Source organism: Gymnoscopelus microlampas, assembly GCF_963454915.1.
Source record: "Gymnoscopelus microlampas genome assembly, chromosome: 1".
Classification (NCBI taxonomy): Eukaryota; Metazoa; Chordata; class Actinopteri; order Myctophiformes; family Myctophidae; genus Gymnoscopelus; species Gymnoscopelus microlampas.
Genome location: NC_139962.1, coordinates 35,788,797 through 35,809,642, shown reverse-complemented (window position 1 = coordinate 35,809,642; position 20,846 = coordinate 35,788,797). Strand labels below are relative to the sequence as shown.

Sequence of the window (20,846 nt, the reverse complement as noted above, 5' to 3'; positions counted from 1 at the left end):
AGCAGCTCATGTGCTGGATCTCTTGCTCCAGATAACAGCACTCATAGAGCCAACTCCAGACAACTGGCCCTTCAATTATTCAGCAAGCACTGGAGAATGCATTGATTACATTATGCACTAGGTCTCTGACTTCCTCTATCTGTATGTTTCTCTGTGTCTCTCTCTCTCTCTCTCTCTCTCTCTCTCTCTCTTTCTTTTTTATCTCTATTTCTCTGATGATGTTTTGTCTCCTCTCTCTCTCTCTCTCTCTCTCTCTCTCTCTCTCTCTCTCTCTCTCTCTCTCTCTCTCTCTCTCTCTCTCTCTCTCTCTCTCTCTCTCTCTCTCTCTCTCTCTCCCTGCCTCTCTGTCTCTCTCAATTCAATTCAATTAGGCTCAATTTGAAGGAGCTTTATTGGCACGAGAAAACTTAAGAGTTTACATTGCCAAAGCAAAGTGTCCAATAAAAGAAATGTAACTAAGAAATGTATGTACGATTAAAGCCATGAAAAAAACAAAACCATAAGTATTGTGCATTTGCTGTCAGAAATACGTATACATCCACGTAGGAACGATCCAATGGGTTAACTCTCACTCTCACTCTCTATCTTTGTCTCTGTCTCTTTTTGTCTAGTTGTCTCTGTTTTCTGAAGTTATCTTCTATTTATGTAATTATTTCCATGTACTCCATTTATCCTTCCAAATGACACGCGCGCGCGCTCTCTCTCTCTCTCTCTCTCTCTCTCTCTTGCCGCCCCTCTGTCCCTCTCTCTTGACCAGGGATTTTGATGCCAGCCTATATCTATGCGAGGAGGCATTTGGCCCCCTGCCTCTGGACACTCTGGAGCGGTTAGCTGGCACCCTGCTGCTTCATCCGTATGTCGTCACGCTGGTTATGCTGACGGGCACGCTGGTACTGGTGGCCCTGCGGAACCTCAGGTAGGAGGGAGGGAAGATAAGGCAGAGAGTAGTATAAGGGTTCGTTCGCGTCCATCTTTACACTCAGAGTGAAATGAAGATTTTACTCTGAGTGTAAAGATTTTTCTTTTTCTTCACTACAATTGTTTGAAAGCTTTAGTTTATTTGCTTTGCAGATTTAGATTATTATTCAAAAACATACCACTTCAGCCCTATATACTGTATACAGAACTTTGGCTAATTGAAAATGTGTTAACGAGTTGTGTGCTTGTAGATCTCCTATTTTCTAAAGATGTATTTATACATTTTGAAAACTTGTGTAATGGGACATTCTGCATAATGAGTATTTTTACTTTTGGTACTTGCAGCATATTTCTTTGCCAATACTTTGGTACTTTTACTCAAGTAAATTTGTTATACTGGACTTGTACTTATAACAGAGTATCTCTACGTACCTTTTCCACCACCACTCGGAGAGAAATCAAAGGGGGCTTGAGCCCCTGCCCTTTTACCCGTCTGCAAAAAGTGCCCTCTCCAGACCATGGATGCAGCATTTACTATGGTGAAACAAACAAACATGCCCCCTTTCCATGACGTACCCGAAGGCAGCATTCAAAAGAATAGCCTTTTCCTTACTCTCCTGAACTTGAATGCAGCATTAATGTTGAAAGAAACATGAGCTCTACAAGCTCACAACGCTCCACGCTCGACGTGTTGTGAGCTTGTAGATCAGCTATTTTTAATGCCCAACAAAGTATATCAAAGTGAGCCCTTAAATCGAATCAAAGCTGGCCGGGGCCACATGTCCACAAACGCAAAGACACAACGAGTGGTCCGTCATAATTTGAGACAGATGAGGTAATGTTTAGACCCCAGAAAATATTACTCTTCATTTAAATCTTATTTGTCATGTAGCCCCCCCCCTCTCTCTCTCTCTCTCTCTCTTTCTCTCTCTCTCTCTCTCTCCAGTGTAATTGAATTTGATCAATCACACAATTGCTGACTGACAGACACTTTTGGCAATCAAGCAAATGCTTTACTGCATTACATGAGAAAACAGACTTAATAACTGCAAATGCAAATTTTGCTTTGATAACCATTCATTCTACTGGATTGTGGACTTATTTTTTAAACCTAGTGTATTTGAATAGGCTAAAATAAAATGACCGCACACCGTCTGCACTTGCACAATAGGAACACTTTTATTTAAGCAACGTTTCGGTCACATACACCTTCTTCAAGCATCTGACCTAGTGTATTTAAAATGAGATATTCCTCCAAATCTGTCCCGATGTGTTTGGACTGATGTGCCCTTTTGGACGTTTCAGCCCCTGCCCCTCAAATGTTCTCTCCACGTCCCTGGGAAGGAGGTTTGTGTGGGAATGACAGGAGATGGTCTACTAGTTTATCTGTGCTAAATGACACGCTTTGTGATCCCATGGTGACAGCGTGGAGCCACAGCAGAGGTGGAGGCCAGAGAAAGATGTATAGATAAAGGACAGGGAGTGCATGACTTGGCATAGAGGATGATGTTTGCCTATGGGGCAAGGAGGCGCTTATTCCGCTTAACATTGTAATCTTGGGGAAACATACTAAGCTTATTGGATGCTGCGGTGCTGGCATAATAATCGAGGTGACAATGTTGGCATTCTTGGTGGCTGTCGTGTGTATACATACTCTGGCAAGGCTGGCCCATGGGAGGTGGGCTTGGGTCAAGGAAAAGACGGTCAAATTGAACAAAGGATTAAAGGATCATGTCATCATCAATACATGTCATTGTTTATTTACTGCTATGGTTCCGGCCATAATGTCTTCCAGTAATCTAGATCATTTTTCAATTCATTTATTTATTTTTTATTCGATTTTTTTGGGTAAACATCACTGTCAGTGTGGACGTTTGAATTTGGTTCCGAAATCAATCTTTTTTCTTTTCTTTTTTTTAATTTCTTTTGGCTTTTTCTGCCTTTATTTGATAGAATACAGTAGACTGACAGGAAATAGGGAGAGAGAGATGGGGAGTGACACGCAGCAAGGGTCGTCGGAAATGGGAGGGTAGTCGGAAATTAGCAGCCTACAGTAGGTGCCCGGACCCCTACGCCAGCCGTCCAGGCCCATAATCAATCTTTTCTCCAGGGAAATGTTTTGATTTATTAAAACGCAACAGTTATTTAACTTTGACAAATACAAAAATAACAAAGCAATGGAATTTGTGTGTTGGATTACATAGTATCTCAAGCCAATGTCAAGTCTCAGGCTATGGGATCTAAGCTGCAGGCACTGGTGTTGCGTCGTGCACTCAAAATGTGCCTCATATGAATAAAGTAAACATGTTTATTTGATCGGCAAATAGCCCAAAGTACACAGTTCACCGAGAGGACCGGGTATGTTGATCTCCAGTGATTGGTTTAGGGAAAATCAAATCCCCCTCCCCCTTGGAAATGGCTTAGAGTGGAGGCAAATATGACAATCAAGCTACCTCAGACAACCTTTCTTCAAAAGTATTGTACTTTGCTGGCAGATTGCGGAAATAGAACAATTTAAATCACAAGCGCATAAGTGTCTGACCAATCACACACACATACACACACACACACACACACACACACACACACACACACACACACACACACACACACACACACACACACACACACACACACACACACACACACACACACACACACACACACACACACACACACACACACACTGTTCAGCTAGCAGAGGTGTTCAGCTAATTCTTGGAGGTGCAAGAACTGCCGACCAAACGTCAGCAAGGCACTGCTGAAGTTCTTTTTCTCTGCAATGACACCATTTTGTTTGTCATTGACCTGCCGAAGCTGAAAAAAGTTCTATTTCTTTTGGAATATACTGCAGGCCTGCAGCACAGAGATGGGGGGACCACCAGGGCTTAGTGAAGCAAGAGTAGAGTAAACTAGTCCAGTTTGGTTTCCTCCATCAGTGGACAGCGTTTTGGCTGGGTCCAGACCTGGGTGAGACTAGTATCACGACTTGCCATTGCACCCCAATAATACTACGACAAGTTCCACAATAGTGAATATGAGTGATACTAGTCTGACTGTGGCTGGCAGGGGATGCAGTGGAGTCACGGTTGACTTATGCTTGGAGACATGGCATATTCTGCTACCAGCTGTCTGTCATGGCTTTGTGCTCCTGTAGGGCAGAGTGCCCGAGTCACATTGACGTCGACTCCACTGTCGGCAGTGGAATACAAATTTCATTTAACAAGAACAAGGGGTCTATTTTCCAATGCTGGAATTAATTTAATCCAATACACTTTGCTTGACACAGAGAGCATAATTAGATTGGATTTGTATTCAAATCAAAGCAAGTGTCCGTCTGATGTGGTGGAGGCCAGATAGCAGGAGGTACAAGTCCTGAGGCTGTGTGTGTGTGTGTGTGTGTGTGTGTGTGTGTGTGTGTGTGTGTGTGTGTGTGTGTGTGTGTGTGTGTGTGTGTGTGTGTGTGTGTGTGTGTGTGTGTGTGTGTGTGTGTGTGTGTGTGTGTGTGTGTGTGCGTGTCCGTGTGCATGTGCGTGTGTGTGCGTGCGTGCGTGTGTGTGAGAGTGCATGAGTGCGCTTCCCCCAACACTTGTCTATCTGCGTGCGTGCACCATCACCCACAGGTGAGTGTCGCCTTGTGCACGTCTGTAGGTGCACAAACATAATTTTGTCATTAAACCTCAATTTTACATTGCTTCAAAGCACAAGCGAGCTGTTGCTGAAATCTGGCACGCAGCTCCCCTTCTGCTTCTTCCGTGTGCGTCTGTCGCTAATGTTTTATGCATCCATGTTTTTTCCCATCATGCCTTTGTTCCTTCCACAGCGGGGGTGGACCGAAAGCAGGGCCAGTGGACGAGCGGAAAGTAGGTGAGGGAGGAAGAGTGATGACTCTTCGTCCAGACATTGCCTATAATCTGCTGCACACGCTGTTCTATGGCCTTCTAGCTTTCAGCACCATGAGGTGAGCTCCCAACACACACACGCACACACACACACACACACACACACACACACACACACACACACACACACACACACACACACACACACACACACACACACACACACACACACACACACACACACACACACACACACACACACACATTTGTGTTACACATACAGTAATTGTTTATTGGTGTAAATTGTGCCTAATGTGCAGCTTTCAGTTATTGAATTGAATGTAACTTTGCATAATTATGTTTTTTGGTATCTTGGGACAACACAGAAATACAAAATACACACACGCACACTCTAACACCTACACTTGAACATACATTACATTTCAGCCTGCTTTGCCACTTGACAGCTTGATTTGTTTTCTGCTTGTCACCATATGTCGAATTCCAAGTGAATCTGAAGTTGCCAAGTGGCTGAATGGTTCACGGTCCCTCTATGGGCCCTCAATACCAAGTGCTTTCCTTTGGTCCCTTAGCCACTTAGCTAGCACTGTCCATGCTCTGTAGCCTAGCAACGCCACTCAGGGAGTATATTGTTTGTTAGTGAGTGTTGGTTGTGGATGGTTGCCAAATGACCACTGGAAGCCTTGAGTGCACGCCGCCTTCAATCCCAGTTTAACCGTAAAACAAACACCCAGCAAAGATGCTCCTGAACGCTGATAGTAAGTGGCGACTTGATTGAGCATGGAACGGCCTATTGTGTGGTTTGAGATTAGATTCTCTCTCACTCCCACACACGTACTCAAGCTCGCACAAAAAAAATCGAAAACTTTGCAGCCATGGCTGGCAGCTTCACATATGGTTCTTTTATATTCAGGTATAAAAGAAATGACTGCATTCACAAAAGTAAGTTTGATTGCTTTTAATGCAAGGCATCAGTTGGGTTCTGTAGCACTTTCAGCACTTTCTCTAAAACGCTGATTGTGACCGAATGGCTAAATGTGCCAAGAGGCATTAATTTCTGTCAGAATTCCCCAATGCATTAAAACGCATTCACATTCGTTTCTGTGAAGCTTTACTTTTGTTCCGCATGCACGCATACATGCACACACATGCACACGCGCGCACACACTCAGGTGCTGCTTTTCTCAAATGTCTTTAGGGAGACTCAGCCCTCTTCATCTCTCTTACTAATCTTCACTCTCTCTTCCCCCCCCTCTCTCTCTGTCTTTCTCTTTCCTATCACTCTGTTCCATCACTTTGCTGCGCGTCACCATTTTTTGGCTCACTTTTTCCCCCTTGTCTTCATTTTGCTGATTATTCTAATCTCTTTATAATCTCCATTCTCATTGGACTTGTTCCAGACTCTGCTTGATGTCCCCTGGATGCCATCTTTGATCTCATTTCCTCACCGTGTGAAGTTGAACAACAATTTAACCATTCTTCCCTTAAACTGTGCATCTCTCTCTCTCTCTCTCTCTCACTCACACACACACACACACACACACACACACACACACACACACACACACACACACACACACACACACACACACACACACACACACACACACACACACACACACACACACACACACACACACACACACACACACACACACACACACACACACACACACACACACACACACACACACACACACACACACACATACATTCGCTCTTAATCTCTCTCTTTCTCTCTCTATCTATCTTGCTGCCTTTCTCAGCACCTAGCACAGTCAATGTATTGTATTGGCTTTTAGCGGTAGGAAATGGAAAAGCTAAATCATCAGCAATATATATATACATATATATTTTACATACAATCCTCCTACTTTTCCCAATCCATTCCTCAAGCTATGAATTGGATTTCTGCTAGTTTAACTATCTTCTCACTTTACCCAACACCCACTCTTAATGCCCAACATTGATTTCCCTTGCAGGCGGGAAAGTTCAGCGATGAGACCTGTGTGTGTCTCTCTCTCTCCCTGCATGTTATAGCCTACTTAAAATGAGCCTGTGGTTGCCAAAGTGGAACAAAGTGCAGCAGTAGGGTCAGGTGAAGCTGAACTCATGGCCAGAGGGATTGAAGTAGCTCACCTCAGAACAGAGTTCACTTAATATAGAATCATGTCTGGAAGACTTTGTTGAGATACATGGTTTTATCTAACATTGATCAAGACAAGAGCCATTCATTTGGTCAGATTGAAAAATGTCAACTAACAGTACTAATAATGCTAATGGGTTTACATGTACGAAACTGTAACCCTGATACTGTTTAATAAAATAGAATGTTTTAATAGAATACTTGCCAATAAAGGATTCATTGAAGGTCTCTATGTGTCTCTCTCTCTCTCTCTCTCTCTCTCTCTCTCTCTCTCTCTCTCTCTCTCTCTCTCTCTCTCTCTCTCTCTCTCTCTCTCTCTCTCTCTCTCTCTCTCTCCCCCCCCCTCCCTCCACCACCAGAATGAAGTACATCTGGACGGGTCAGATGTGTGCGGTTGCAGCGTACGGTGTCTGTGGTCCTGACCTGTGGACTCTGCTGTTCAACACTCTCCGCTGCCACAACAAAACTATGGTACCAACACTTCACAGCCATTAAAACTCTGAAGTTCTTCTGCATTGGTGTGCTTGCTGTTTTTGTTTTATTTATTTAACCAATGTATGCTTGAGGAGGGTTTGCCTTAATTCCTTTATTTCTTTTGTTAAATGTGGTCCCGTTTACGGTTTACCCAATTTACCATTGATCCATGCATCTACCATTTAAAGGAGTAGTTCACCCAAAAAATGACTTATTTTCTATCAATTGCACACCCCATGAAACCTTGAATCCATGGATTTATTTTTGTTTTTGTGGCATTCCTAAGCCAATAATTTGATTCCCGTCTCCTACCGGCTAATATATCCGGTAGGAGACACAAAGTAGATTATTTGTGTCTCCTACCGGATACACACCCGGTCATCAAATTATTGGCTTAGGAATGCCACAAAACTAAAATAAATCCATGAATTAAAGTCTTCATTGGGTGTGCAATTGATAGAAAACCAGAAAAAGTGCTCCTCGGAGCACAAGTCTCCGCCAGGTCAGGTAGGTTATTATGGCCTCCTGGTGGCGCTATAATAGGCCAATGTGAAAAGGGTGCCATTTCTTCTTAGGCCTTGCACGGCAATCGGACACTGCATTCATGATTTGAGGCATTTTGTTCCAAAAATGTGGTTTGCTAAATTAGACCGGCTGGTGGCGCTATAACAGGCCAATGTGAAAAGGGTGGCATTTCTTCCTCGGCCTAGTGGGAATGTGTGTGCAAAATTTCACAGAAATCGCACACTGCGTTAATGATTTTAGGAATTTTGTTCAAAACTGACCTATCCTGCAAACTTTAGAAGCCAATGTTAGCCAAGTAGGATAGAATATGAAATATGGGACACATCCATCATGATCACATGACTATAGAGAGACTGTGTACCGATTTGCGTGATTTTTGAACAGAATCTGAAGGAGTAAGAGCAAAAAATTTGTTTTTACAAAACTCAGCCTCCTGGTGGCGCTCTAAAAGGCATATGTGAAAAATGCAAGGCGAAGGTTTTTTCTTGGCTTCTAAGGAGTGTGCATGCAAAGTTGCACGCAGATCGGTGCAGTTATAGCTAAAAACGTGAATCGGCCTGTTATAGCGCCACCATGAGGCTGATTTGAAAGTTTTCAACTGACATTTCTTCCTGGCCAAGTGGGAATGTACGTGGAAAATTGCACAGAAAGTGCATGCTTTGTTCATGATTTGAGGCATTTTGTTCAAAATGAACCAATCCTGCTAACTTTGGAAGTCAATCTTAGCCAATCAGGATGGAATATGGAAAATCGGACAGATCCGTGTTGATCACATGGCTATAGAGATACTGTGTACCGATTTGCGTGTTTCTTGGAGAAAATATGTAGGAGTAATATCAAAAAAATTGTTTTGCAAAAGTCGGCCTCATGGTGGCGCTATGACAGGCTGATCTGAAAAATGTGGGGCAGAGGTTCTGCTGTGGCATCCAGGGAGTGTGTGTGCACAGTTTCACAGCGACCGGGCCAACGGTGGCGAAGATTAGCTGTTAACAGACAGAAGGACGGACGGACGGACACACGGAAGGACGGACGGACAGGGGGCAAAACATACTCTCTCGCCATGCCTTTCGGCCTGGCTGAGACAATAAGTCATTTTTTGGGTGAACTCCTCCTTTAAGGCACTCTGCTCGTGGCTGAGACTGATATATGGCATTTGAATCCCCAAGCTCAACTTTTCACACTCAAATGACTGTGAAATAAATAGTGCCGCAGACCACTAGGTGTCACTGTGGTCACAATTTCAAGACAAGGCATCACATGAGAACAAGTAGCTCCAATTATTCTGCTCTCTTCCGTTGCCTGTTCTCTGTCCATCTGTCTGTCTGTCTGTCTGTCTATCCGTTCCGCTTTCTGTCTCTGCCCCGTCTTTTCCCATTCTATGATTGTACTCTTTTATCTCATTATCTGTTTCCACTCTCTCTCCAATTTCCCAGATAAGGCTCGTCAGATACACAGTTCCACTGGTGATGATTGGTTGTCTGTATTATAAGGTATGTCGGTTGTTATGTTCATCTTTGCATTGTGAGTGAGTCATTACAGAACCCTGCCAGTTTGTGCTATACTGTGAAAACGAGGATATGCAGTCATTAAAATATACTGTAGTCAATGAGGAAAATGTGATCGTGGGATGAGATAAACAGATGGAGATGAAAATGATCATCTTCTTTCACATTTTATTTCACGCTTTGAAGGGTTCAAATGGTTTATCAAAAGCAACGTGTTATTTTGACTGTTGCTAATTAGAGGCCCACTAAGATTTAGAATTTGGATTGATGTTGTGCTTTACGTTAGTAGGAACAGTGACTGCTCCCTTCCTCCTTTTACCGTGTCTGTGCCTCCTTATCTCGCTATCTGCTTCTCTCTCTCTCCATATCTCCTTCTCTCTCTTAATATCTCCTCTCTCTCCATATCTCCTTCTCTCTCTTAATATCTCCTCTCTCTCCATATCTCATTGTATCTCTCCATATCTCTCCTCTCTCCCGATATCTCCTTCTCTCTCTTAATATCTCCTCTCTCTCCATATCTCCTCTCTCGCTATAGTTCTGGCCCAGGTTGATGGAGGAGGTGTCAGAGCTGAGAGAGTTCTACGATCCTGACACTGTTGAGTTGATGACGTGGATCAGGTACATGTGCATGCATACAGTACATACAGGCACATGCATGCAGGACATACATATTATATACAGAACATACTCGCATGCACTCTCTCCAACCAACCCAACAAACACATCAAACTCAATGTTATGTTTACATCACAAGTTTACACCATTTATAAAGGAGTGGGTGAAGTTATTTTGTGCAATGTTTTCATGACTGCACTTACACTGCTAAATAAATTAATTAAAATAACAGTTAAGAAAATGTGCATTTAACCCTTTAAGACCGGGAAAGCATCTGTGTCATTTTAGATTTTGGCTATGTATATAGCACATTGGTTGGCTATTCAAAAATAGCAGATATACAAGCTTATAGCGTGTGACTTTGTGCCACGCTATGAGCCTGCAGATCTGCAATTTTTTGAACCATCGTTCAAATGTGTGCAAATCTTTGAGCATTATATGTTTTAAAGCAAACTCAAATCTTTTCTTCTGGGGGTCCCTGGAACAAAATATTTTGATATGGGGGCCCGTGACCAAATACATATCATTGTGGGGGTCCTTGACATGAAAAAGCTTGAGCACCACTGATATAACAACATCAGAAAACTGTTAGGATTTAGAAGACATTAATGTAGAGTCGGTCTCAGGTCTTAATTGGCTAAGGCATTGGTTCTCAAAGTGGGGTCCGGGACCCCAGGGGTCCTTGGGGGGGTACCAGGGGGTCCCCAGTAAAATGTGTTAATAAAGCGTCACAATCATTTTAACTACTTTATCCATATTTTATACTTTGGGCTATTCAAAAATAGCAGCTATACAAGCTTGTAGATCTGCTATTTTTGAAAAATCTCGGAAATGTGTGCAAATCTTTAAATCTTTTTTTTTCCTAAGACGAACATTTTGAACATTTTTTTTTGCTTCTGGTGGTCTCTGGTACAACATATTTGCAGGTGGGGGTCCGTGGCCAAATACATATCAATTTCGGGGTCCTTGGCACGGAAAAGTTTGAGAACCACCAAGTTTGAGGGTGAATATGTACAGACCAGTGTAGCATGGCTCAGTGCCTGTTCAGGAGCCCGATCTCCAGGCTGTGGAAACTGTACCGTAGTCTGTTGTTTGTGCAGCATGTGATACTGCAGTGTTGCCTGTCTGACAGTAGAAGTGTGGACAGATTGCCTCCAACACTGCCGCTAACACACAACACACGTCGAACCAACAGAAATCTTGTTTCCGAGGATCAAGTTTGCCTTTTCTTAATGTGCGTGTGTGTGTGTGTGTGTGTGTGTGTGTGTGTGTGTGTGTGTGTGTGTGTGTGTGTGTGTGTGTGTGTGTGTGTGTGTGTGTGTGTGTGTGTGTGTGTGAGTGTGTGCGTACACGGTATATCTGCGTCTGTTTGCGGGGGCTGACGACGAGCGATGAGAGCCGATAGACCGCCATGAATAAGACATGGGGGTACTGGAGAGGACCCAGCTGTTGGCAGCGCTGTAGTAGCCCACCTCAGGGCATTCGTGGCCAGGCTTTTTATCAGACCATCAGCCTGATGGGATCTGCTATGAAGCAATGATTTGGCTTGGCTCCTCAATGCGGGTGCTACATGTGTGTTTTTATACGCACTGTGTCTGTGTGCGCCTGTCAGACGCTGGTTATCGGATTGAATTTGTGATGAATTAAGGCATCGGGAAAAGCACATCTGCACTGATTTGCACTGAAGTAATTTCAAAATGTAAATCATCGTAAGATGTAAATGTACACCAGCAGTGCTATATATGCATATTGCATTACACATGTTTGCCTGTATGTGTGTTTGTCTGCACAAAATATGTTGGATAATGTGCTAATCAGGCTTGCATGGGCGAATGCATGCGTGTACTGTATGTCATATGTGCACGTGACGTGATCCCGAGCACGTATACAGCGCTTTGTGTGCGTGCCACTGCTCCACCTGAAAGAAACAGAGTGCTTATAGAGACAGAGAGACCGAGGGAGGGGAGTACATTTTTGTGTGTATTGGTGCATTCATCTGTGCGTGTGCGCGTGTCAGTATGTAGAGATGACATGGGTTACTTTCCCTCAGGGTCTAATCCCATTAGGCTATGAGGATTAGGGGCTGCCTAGAGTTACCTTGGCGAGGGCTGAGCGTGGGGCGGAGCGCTAAGCTTCTTGCTGCCGCACTAATTACATTCCTGATGAAAGCATTAACCCTTTACGACCGGGAAAGCATCATTTGTGTCATTTTAAGATTTGTTTGGCTCTTCTAAAATAGCAGATCTACAAGCTCATAGCGCGGCACTGAGTGCCTGTAGATCTGCTATTTTTGAAGAATCGTGAACATTTTTGCAAATCTTGGAATATATATATATTTTTTAAAGAACATTTTTGTGAAATATTTTGTTCCAGCGATCCCCATAAGCAAAGATTTGAGTTACAAATATCTGCTTTAAAAACATATAAATATATATATATTTGCAAAAATTGTCATGATTTTTCAAAAATAGCAGATCTACAAGCTCATAGCACGACACTCGGTGCCGCGCAATGAGCTTCTATATCTGCTATTTTTGCATAGCCAAAGAAATCTAAAATGACAGAGATGCTTTTCCGGATTGAATGGGTTAAGCAGGGGGATCGCGTTACTCCGACTCCTTACCCAGAAGAGGTACTTTTGTTTCATATGAAGGAATCATGGGAGATTTCTGAAATGACGCTTTAATGAGGAACAGAGAAAGATTGTGTTTACAGTACATACAGAATATATTTCTGGTTTATTTTACATCTCCAAGCTATCACAGATTTGTGGCGGCAATTCTATCTAGTGATTCTAGCCGCGGAACAGGTCCCACCAACATTTTGCTGCTTGTACTTAACCCATTAAGACCGGGAACGTATCTGTGTGTCATTTTTAGATTTATTTGGCTATTCAAAAATAGCAGATATACAAGCTCATAGCGTGGCACAGGGTGCCGCACTATGAGCTTGTAGATCAGTTTTTTTTTGAAAAATCATGAAAATTTGACCCCCAAAATTATATGTTTTTGACCGCCGATCCCTATCAAAATATGTTGTTCCAGGGACCCCCCAGAAACAAAGATTTGAGTAAAAAATGTTGTCTTGAAAAAAATATATATTAAAAGATTTTTAAAAAATGGCACCATTTTTCAAAAATAGTAGATCTGCTATTTTTCAATAGCCAAAGTATAACATGATGGTGGTTACACAGATCTGTTCCCGTCTGTTCTTGATGGGTTAAGTGACAAATAAAACCTTGATTTTGTTCTTGATGCTAGAGGTCTGGACTGTATTTGGTTAAACATAACAGTTGTGGCTGTTGAGATTTGATGTATGTGATATATTTCACATACATACATTGTCAGAGCATTTGAGGTTTATCGTGGCATCGTTCGGGGCAGGCCGCCACGAGCGCTCTGCGTAATAAGAGACACCAGGCCGTAAACAGAAAATATATCCGCAATTTACAGCTGCCAGTTAAACCATAAAATGTAAGGACTGCTATGTGTTTCTGGAGACTCGTATAATGTATTTTAGTGCTCAGTTTGAAGTGCCCGAAGCCTTTAAAACTCTTGTTTGAGGTAAACAGCAACTCTCCCAGCTGTCCTCCATGATCCTTGACCGTGTGGCTCAGAAAATGTTAGGGCCAAATATGATAATGAGTATGCTTTCGTTTAAGAAACGTAAGTTGACAATTCATCCCAGGAAGCTGTAGAGCTGTAGGCTGATACTCTGTTCTAAATGTGAATTCAATAAATCAATATCAGTCTTCAGTGGTTACACTCCCTCTGTCTCTGAGTTATAGTTTTGAGTGTGCAATTTTTAAAGTTGCATCGGTAGTTCTGTCTAGGCTGCAATGTTCTCTCTCTCTCTCTCTCTCTCTCTCTCTCTCTCTCTCTCTCTCTCTCTCTGTCTCTCTCTCTCTCTCTCTCTCTCTCCACCCCCTCTCAATTTTCTCTCTCCCTTTCTCATCTCTGTCTTGCTTTGTCTCCTGGTCTGTGATTCATGTGTTTCTTTCTTTTATCCACCCCTCCACACACACACACACACACACACACACACACACACACACACACACACACACACACACACACACACACACACACACACACACACACACACACACACACACACACACACTCTCAGTGTCTTTCTGAAGCTCAGCCCTCAACCCAGATATTTCTTATCATTGGAACGTTGTCTACAGCATGCAATTAATTTTCCCTGCTTTGTTCTCAAACTATTGTTATGTTTTTGATGCTCAGCCATGCAGAATAAATCCACTGTTATTTTTTTAAACAATTAAGACAACTGAATGTTTGTTTGAATTTTAATCTTTCAACCAAGACCCGTTTTTCTCCTGCCATCCCGCATTGTCAACATTAACACATACGCATGCACGGTCGCACGCACACATTGGTGTGCATTCTTCTCTTGAATGACCCAGAGATATGTCAGTGAAGACAGATCCAGTGAGTTTTATGTCCTTCTGTAAACTAAATCCAGTGGCAATGCAAAGCCTCTGGGGATTACCGTTTCCCAAGTTTGTTATACTCTTCCCTGCTCTGTTCATTTATGAGCTTGATTGTCCTGGGGGAGTAGGTTTTTAATCAGCCTACTGCTAGTGGCTCTGTGACTACGGAGCTGCTTGCCATGTGTTAGCATCTGGAACAATGAATGGTTGGGAATGGCAAGGGTCAAGCCTGCGAGCTTTGTTGTCACACCGTTTGTCATAGATGTCTTGAATGGAGGGAAGCTCACATCCGATGATGGGTTGTGCTATCCACATAGCTCTCTGCAATGATTTGCATTTGAGGGTTATATGCGGACAGCTTGACATCAGGTCGAGAGTTGATCGGTGACTGGACGTTTATGACCCATCTATTCTGTTACAGTATATCTATGGGATCAAAGCACACAGTCAAATCCCTTACGGTTTCCTTTTGACACTCTCTGGGCTCTATTTAGAGGACACTAATCAACGCCTGGCGCTAGGTCTTAACTTGCGCCGTGGGGGTGTGTCCAGTGCAATATTGGTATTTACACTTATGCTAAAATGTGCTTAGCGACAAGTGCAACACCGGCGCTTGGCGCTAAACGGCCCTGGATTATTCATACTGTGGGTGTGTTTTCGGCGTTCCATTAATCAAACCAATCAGAGTGTCGGCTGTCCTTTTGAACAGGTTGCACCCACGGTAGGTGCATTCCTTAAGGGTGGAGATCAGAAGACTCACAGAAAGCTTTTCTACAGCAGCTATGTCCTGCAGCATTCAGCGAAAGCACGCAAGCTTAAAATCTAGCAGCATAATAATGTGATATAATGGAGAAGCGGGGGGGAACAAAATATCTCTGCTCACCAAAACAGCACATGTAACACGTAAATGGATGGTATCAACTCCATGACTCGTAATAAAATATATACATATTTTATGCACCGAATTAACACCGAATTTGATGATTACAGAGAACATAGAATTATAGCAATCGGTTCAGAATTGCGTGCGATAAGGATGAATTAATGTAACTGAACAGCGTGGTGTGGTTAGGAGTGAACGCAACGCAGGACGCAGCAGAAATCATTGTCTTTGATTAGCCTAACTGGTGATACAAACACAATTGACACAAGGAATTAATAGTCACACTTTTGCGGATTATGTGAAATTTGGTATTAGTTGAGAATTAGGTGTGAGGACGACATATTCGTCATGCGCATCCATGTGCGCTCTCTCTCTCTCTCTCTGAGCTCCAATTGGACATTTAACCCATTAGGACCTGAGGCCGATTCTACAAATGCCTTCTAAATCAGTAGTTCTCAAACCTTCTAAAACATTCAACATTTTTCAAAAAATGTCTAGGTTTTTCAAATATGTTCAAAAATAGCAGGTGTACAAGCTCGCAAATAGCCAACGCAAAAATAAAAAATGACAGGTGCTTTCCCGGTTTATTTTATTTAATTTTTTCAGATTACATTTTTTGTCTTTTTCTACCTTTATTTGATAGAATACAGTAGACTGACAGGAAATGGGGAGAGAGAGATGGGGAGTGAGACGCAGCAAAGGTCGGTAGGAACGGGATTCGAACTGGCGACATGCTGTCAAGCTGCATTAGCAGCAGTCTAGGTGCTTGGACCGCTACGCCCGCCGTCCAGGCCTCTTTCCCGGTTTTAATGGGTTAATGGGCAGAGGCTATGATTCACGACATTGTTTGGAAATAATATCTGCCGTTTGAGCACGAAAAATATTTATGTTTTTTACTCCTACACTCGCAAACTCGGCACACAACGCTGTGGTATCTAGTAATCTAGAGTGTAAAGGAGTTGCACGTGGGGAAGAAATGATAGCACCAGATAGCGCTAGAAATCAGTTCTAGCGCCGGTCGCGGAAGATAGGGTCCTCAGAGTTAAATTAACACATGTATTTGTTTCTGTGCAGGCATACCTGCCACCAACTGCCATGCTTGTGCTAATACAGTACACTTAAGACATAAGGACACAGGCGCATCCTTATGCACGCAAATGTGCACAGTAGAGAAACCTGCCAATGTGTACAAAGATGGAGGGAGAGTCTTCTTCCCCCGTGTACCTTATAAATTAATGACATTATACCATTTTTATAATGTCAGTGGGGTGTATGCCAGTGCCTTCTGGCATTTACATATTAGAATATAAATGTGAAATTAAATGTAAATCAGGTTGGAGAAGGTGGACGATTCTCACTGGGATGGGGGTAATTAAATTCACCCACCCACAGAGCAAGAGAGAGGGGGAGAGAATGAGAGATTTTATTGCAGGTCAAAAGGCCAAATTATCACACACGGAGACACGGTAATGGGCACGAATATGTACACATTCACTGGAGCATACATATGTACTTGTACTTTCATGATTTCACATGCAACCCACATGCAATCGTGACCCCACACACATACAGTGCTCACAGGGGTGCTCACGGGGAGAGCAGGGGTGCGTTGACTAGTGGTCTATATGCCTGCTAGTCATCATCCTCGTTCAGCTATCCCGCTGAGTGGCCTCATAGTGGAATCTAGTAGCCCCTAAACAAGACCTTGTCCAGTCACGCACGCACACACGCACGTGCGCGCATTAATTAAAATGCAACAAGCAGAGTTTCCTAGCCTGGAAACCAGACGAATCTGCTAGTGCAAAAAAATAGAAAAAAGCACTCGGCAGATTTGGTCTGGCCCCGCTCGGTTGTGATTGGATTTCCCTGCCCCCGAAGTTGTGGGGCACCAATCAGTGCCCAGCATGCAAATATGGGGCATTTTTTTAATTCGCCCCTTGGAAATGCAGGTTCCACGTGCCAGGCTAGGTCGATATGTCTGCTAGTTATCATCCTTGTTCAGCCATCCTGCTGAGTGGCCACATAGTGGGATCTAGTAGCCCTGAAACAAGACCTTGTCCAGTCACACACACACACACACACACACACACACACACACACACACACACACACACACACACACACACACACACACACACACACACACACACACACACACACACACACACACACACACACACACACACACACACACGTATGTATAGACACTGCTTACTTTGCTTCATTAATTAAAAGGCAACAAGCTGAGTTTCCTGCATACGGTAATCATAGTTGAGTGACCCCAAAACACCCCATCTCACCACTTGGGATTAATTAAGAGGGGCCTGAACAACCCAAACTTTGAATACTGTTTTTGAAGGTCATCTAAATAAAAATGTCAATTTTTCTGATGATAATGGAGGCAATCATTTAAGTTTCTCTCCAATTTCTTTAAAAGGGAATTACATACAGATACCATTCTTTGCTAAGCTTATCTAAGACCATTTTTCTCAAGACAAATTTGGTGTCAGAAAAAATACTTTGCACTATTTTTAATCACGCTACTATTGAATCTACTGAGTCGTAACTTTTTTCTATCACAGTCTGGTATGGCCAAACCACCGTAAAAGAGAAACCGCACACAATTGTTGCTACTAAGATCAAAAGATTGAGCCTTACCTCACTTAGAATCGATCTATTTACTTCTCCGTCTAGTCTTGCATAGCCAGACAACTATTCCACAATCTCTGAATGCTATATAGAGTCTGGAACTACACCCTCTGAAGTGAAGCTGTCATCTGTTCGTCCTTTCCGTTCACGAAAATATATTTTAAAAGATTCAGAATTGTATTTTTCAGTTCCCATTTCATTCCATTTCCTATTTGCAAGCTACAGTATATAGGCTTCGATTATTTTGATTTACATTAGACACATTTGCTCAACTGCAAAGACTAAACAGAAGCGGCACATTTTCAGAGCTTCCTTTGCACTGACTGTTTGACAGAAGCATTTGAAAATTGTGTGAGTTGACAGTCTGGCTTGAGAGACTATTCTCCATCCCTACGCTTTCATAGCAGAACTTATCCTGGGGCAGTTTGCAATCTCAGTTCCTAAACTTTGCACTATGCGCATTTACCACAACTGTGATGCTACATTTGGGCAAATATGATTTGTTCCTTTAATGTCAGATGGTGCAGTTGATTTCTCATTTCTTTTATCCAATTTTATTCATGTTTTTTGTTATACTTTTAATCAATTAATTAATATATTCACTCTTGGTTTTTAACCATATTTATTTGGTTACTACACCGTTTTTACATGGTTTCATTTACAGCATGTTTGTACTCTGAAGTGCCACATGTTGCCTAAAGTTGCCTGACAAGTACAAGAATTAGCATCAATAATCCTGGCACAGTGGGGACCCATTGAGGATAAATTGAAAGCAACACGCGCGCCACTTAATCAACGTTTCGGTCACACAGACTCAAGGTCCTTGAGGAAGAAACGTAGATTTGTTTTTAATCATTTCAATGCGGAGGTAATCAGTGTGTGTGTGTGTGTTTGTTTTATCCATGGCATGATCCTACGTATATATGTGCTGAGCACATTCATTCTCCTGTCAAAAGAAACCTGAGTGTCACATGCATGTCCTGCAAGAGGTGACAGTCATCTTTCCGACAAGCAATCTCCATGCACATGATGTGTAGCCATGCAATCAGCTTTGCAAGGCCTCAAAATGGGCAACTGCTCCTCCGAGTATAGGAGTGAGTTTAGATTAAAGTGGCCCCTAGGTTAACACAACACTTTAGTTGTTGTTTTGTGTGTGTGTGTGTGTGTGTGTGTGTGTGTGTGTGTCTGTCTGTGTCTGTGTCTGTGTGTGTGTGTGTGTGTGTGTGTGTGTGTGTGTGTGTGTGTGTGTGTGTGCACGTGCGTGCATGCGTGCGTGAGCTAAATTGCAAAATGTAGCAGGAACTACCACAGAACTGGACTGTGCCAGGTGTTTATACAGTATGTCTGTACAGGTTTTGTCAGTGCAACCATGCAAGATGGTTTACTCCTCCACATTCATTTTAAGTCACAGATTATTGTATCCCAGTGTAGGGTGGGTTAGGGTTGATTTAAGCAGTCACACCTGGCTTGAGTTAAACTAACTGAGAGTGCGGAAGCAGTGCAGCAACCGCCTGTGGCTAGCGACCCCGCCAAGGAGCCACCATTGTGACCCAGCTGCCGAGCCTCCTCTGCGGCAGCTGCCCCTGCAGCAGCCCAAGCCCAGGGAGCAACCTCTGCCAGCCAGGTCAGCAAGCCCCAGGCCTCCGGTCTCTGAGAGGGAGCAGGAGGGTGGAGTTGGCTGGTCACCCTGGGGAGGCCTGGGCTGCCAGTCAAGACAGCAGCCCAGGCCTCTGGTCTCCGAGAAGGAGGCGAAGGTGCAGTTGGCTGGCAAATCTGTGGAAATGTGCCTCCGCCGTTTGAGACAGCAGCCCAGGCCTCCAGTCTCAGAGAGGGAGGGGGAGGATTGGGCTGGCTGGTCACCCTGAGGTGTGTGGGACAACAGTGTTGGGGGAGTTTTTACCATGCTTTTGATTGGTTTGAATGATAAAGGGGCGTTCCCCTAAGTTTTTGACGATTGGTTCGAATGGTTGAATGACAGGCTTCTTGGCAGCTCGTTGGATACGAGTCTGTCTGTAACATGCTACAGTTGACTTACTGTGTAGTGATTCTTGACGATGATGACCATCCCTCCAGGCTATGGGATCTAGTGGTAGCAGAAACTCAGAGCTGACATAATGCAACATTTCCATGATAACAGCGAGCTCCACCAATCTATTCTAAATGTAACCAGTGAGAATTGTGGGTAGTGGAGTATTTCTCCATGACATCGCTCATAATAAAATCCTCTATGCAGAATATGAATAGGATTTTCTCTTCCGGAAACTCACTGTTGAGCTCTTTACAATTTTGGCATTTAAGCAGATGCCCTTATCCAGAACAAATTACAAAATGGAAGATTGGAGTGTCTAACAACATTCTAGGTAAATAACATACTTCTGTGGATGCATCTGTCGACCAGGATACAGTATGTCTAGAACAACATACATAGCATGACCAACATGACCAACATACATCTGCACAGCAACTAGCATCTATCAAAATAAGCAGCAAGTCGTTTTATGCTGTCAACAGTGTCTGACAAGAATGACATGAAAAAGAACTGTCAAAAGTTGCATTGTTGGTAGGTAGTCTTAACATTTTCATTTGTTTGTTGGACCAAGTGTTCTGTCACTGCCAAGGCAATGGGAACTCTCGTTATCAAACATGCCAAAGAATGTAGCCATCTTTTCCTCAAGGTAAACAGACTAGCTAGAGGCATTCAGCTGGTTACCACGGGGATGACAGCTGAGAGCTGTCAGATGACAGCTTGTTCCAAAGACATCTCCTGACACTTTGTTTCAGCACAAATGCTTCAGTGTCCTCCGACACTTTT

The 20,846-nt window shown here is 43.2% G+C and overlaps 1 protein-coding gene across 1 annotated transcript in view; it reads left to right on the top strand.

Moving 5' to 3' along the window:
* dpy19l3 (dpy-19 like C-mannosyltransferase 3) overlaps positions 1–20,846 on the top strand; it is a 50,905-nt gene that overhangs the window by 21,109 nt on the left and 8,950 nt on the right. The window contains exons 12-16 of the mRNA XM_084046934.1: positions 758–916; positions 4,742–4,879; positions 7,287–7,398; positions 9,360–9,416; positions 9,967–10,049. Coding sequence (XP_083903060.1) covers positions 758–916; positions 4,742–4,879; positions 7,287–7,398; positions 9,360–9,416; positions 9,967–10,049 — 549 coding nt within the window. The remainder of the gene's footprint in view (positions 1–757; positions 917–4,741; positions 4,880–7,286; positions 7,399–9,359; positions 9,417–9,966; positions 10,050–20,846) is intronic.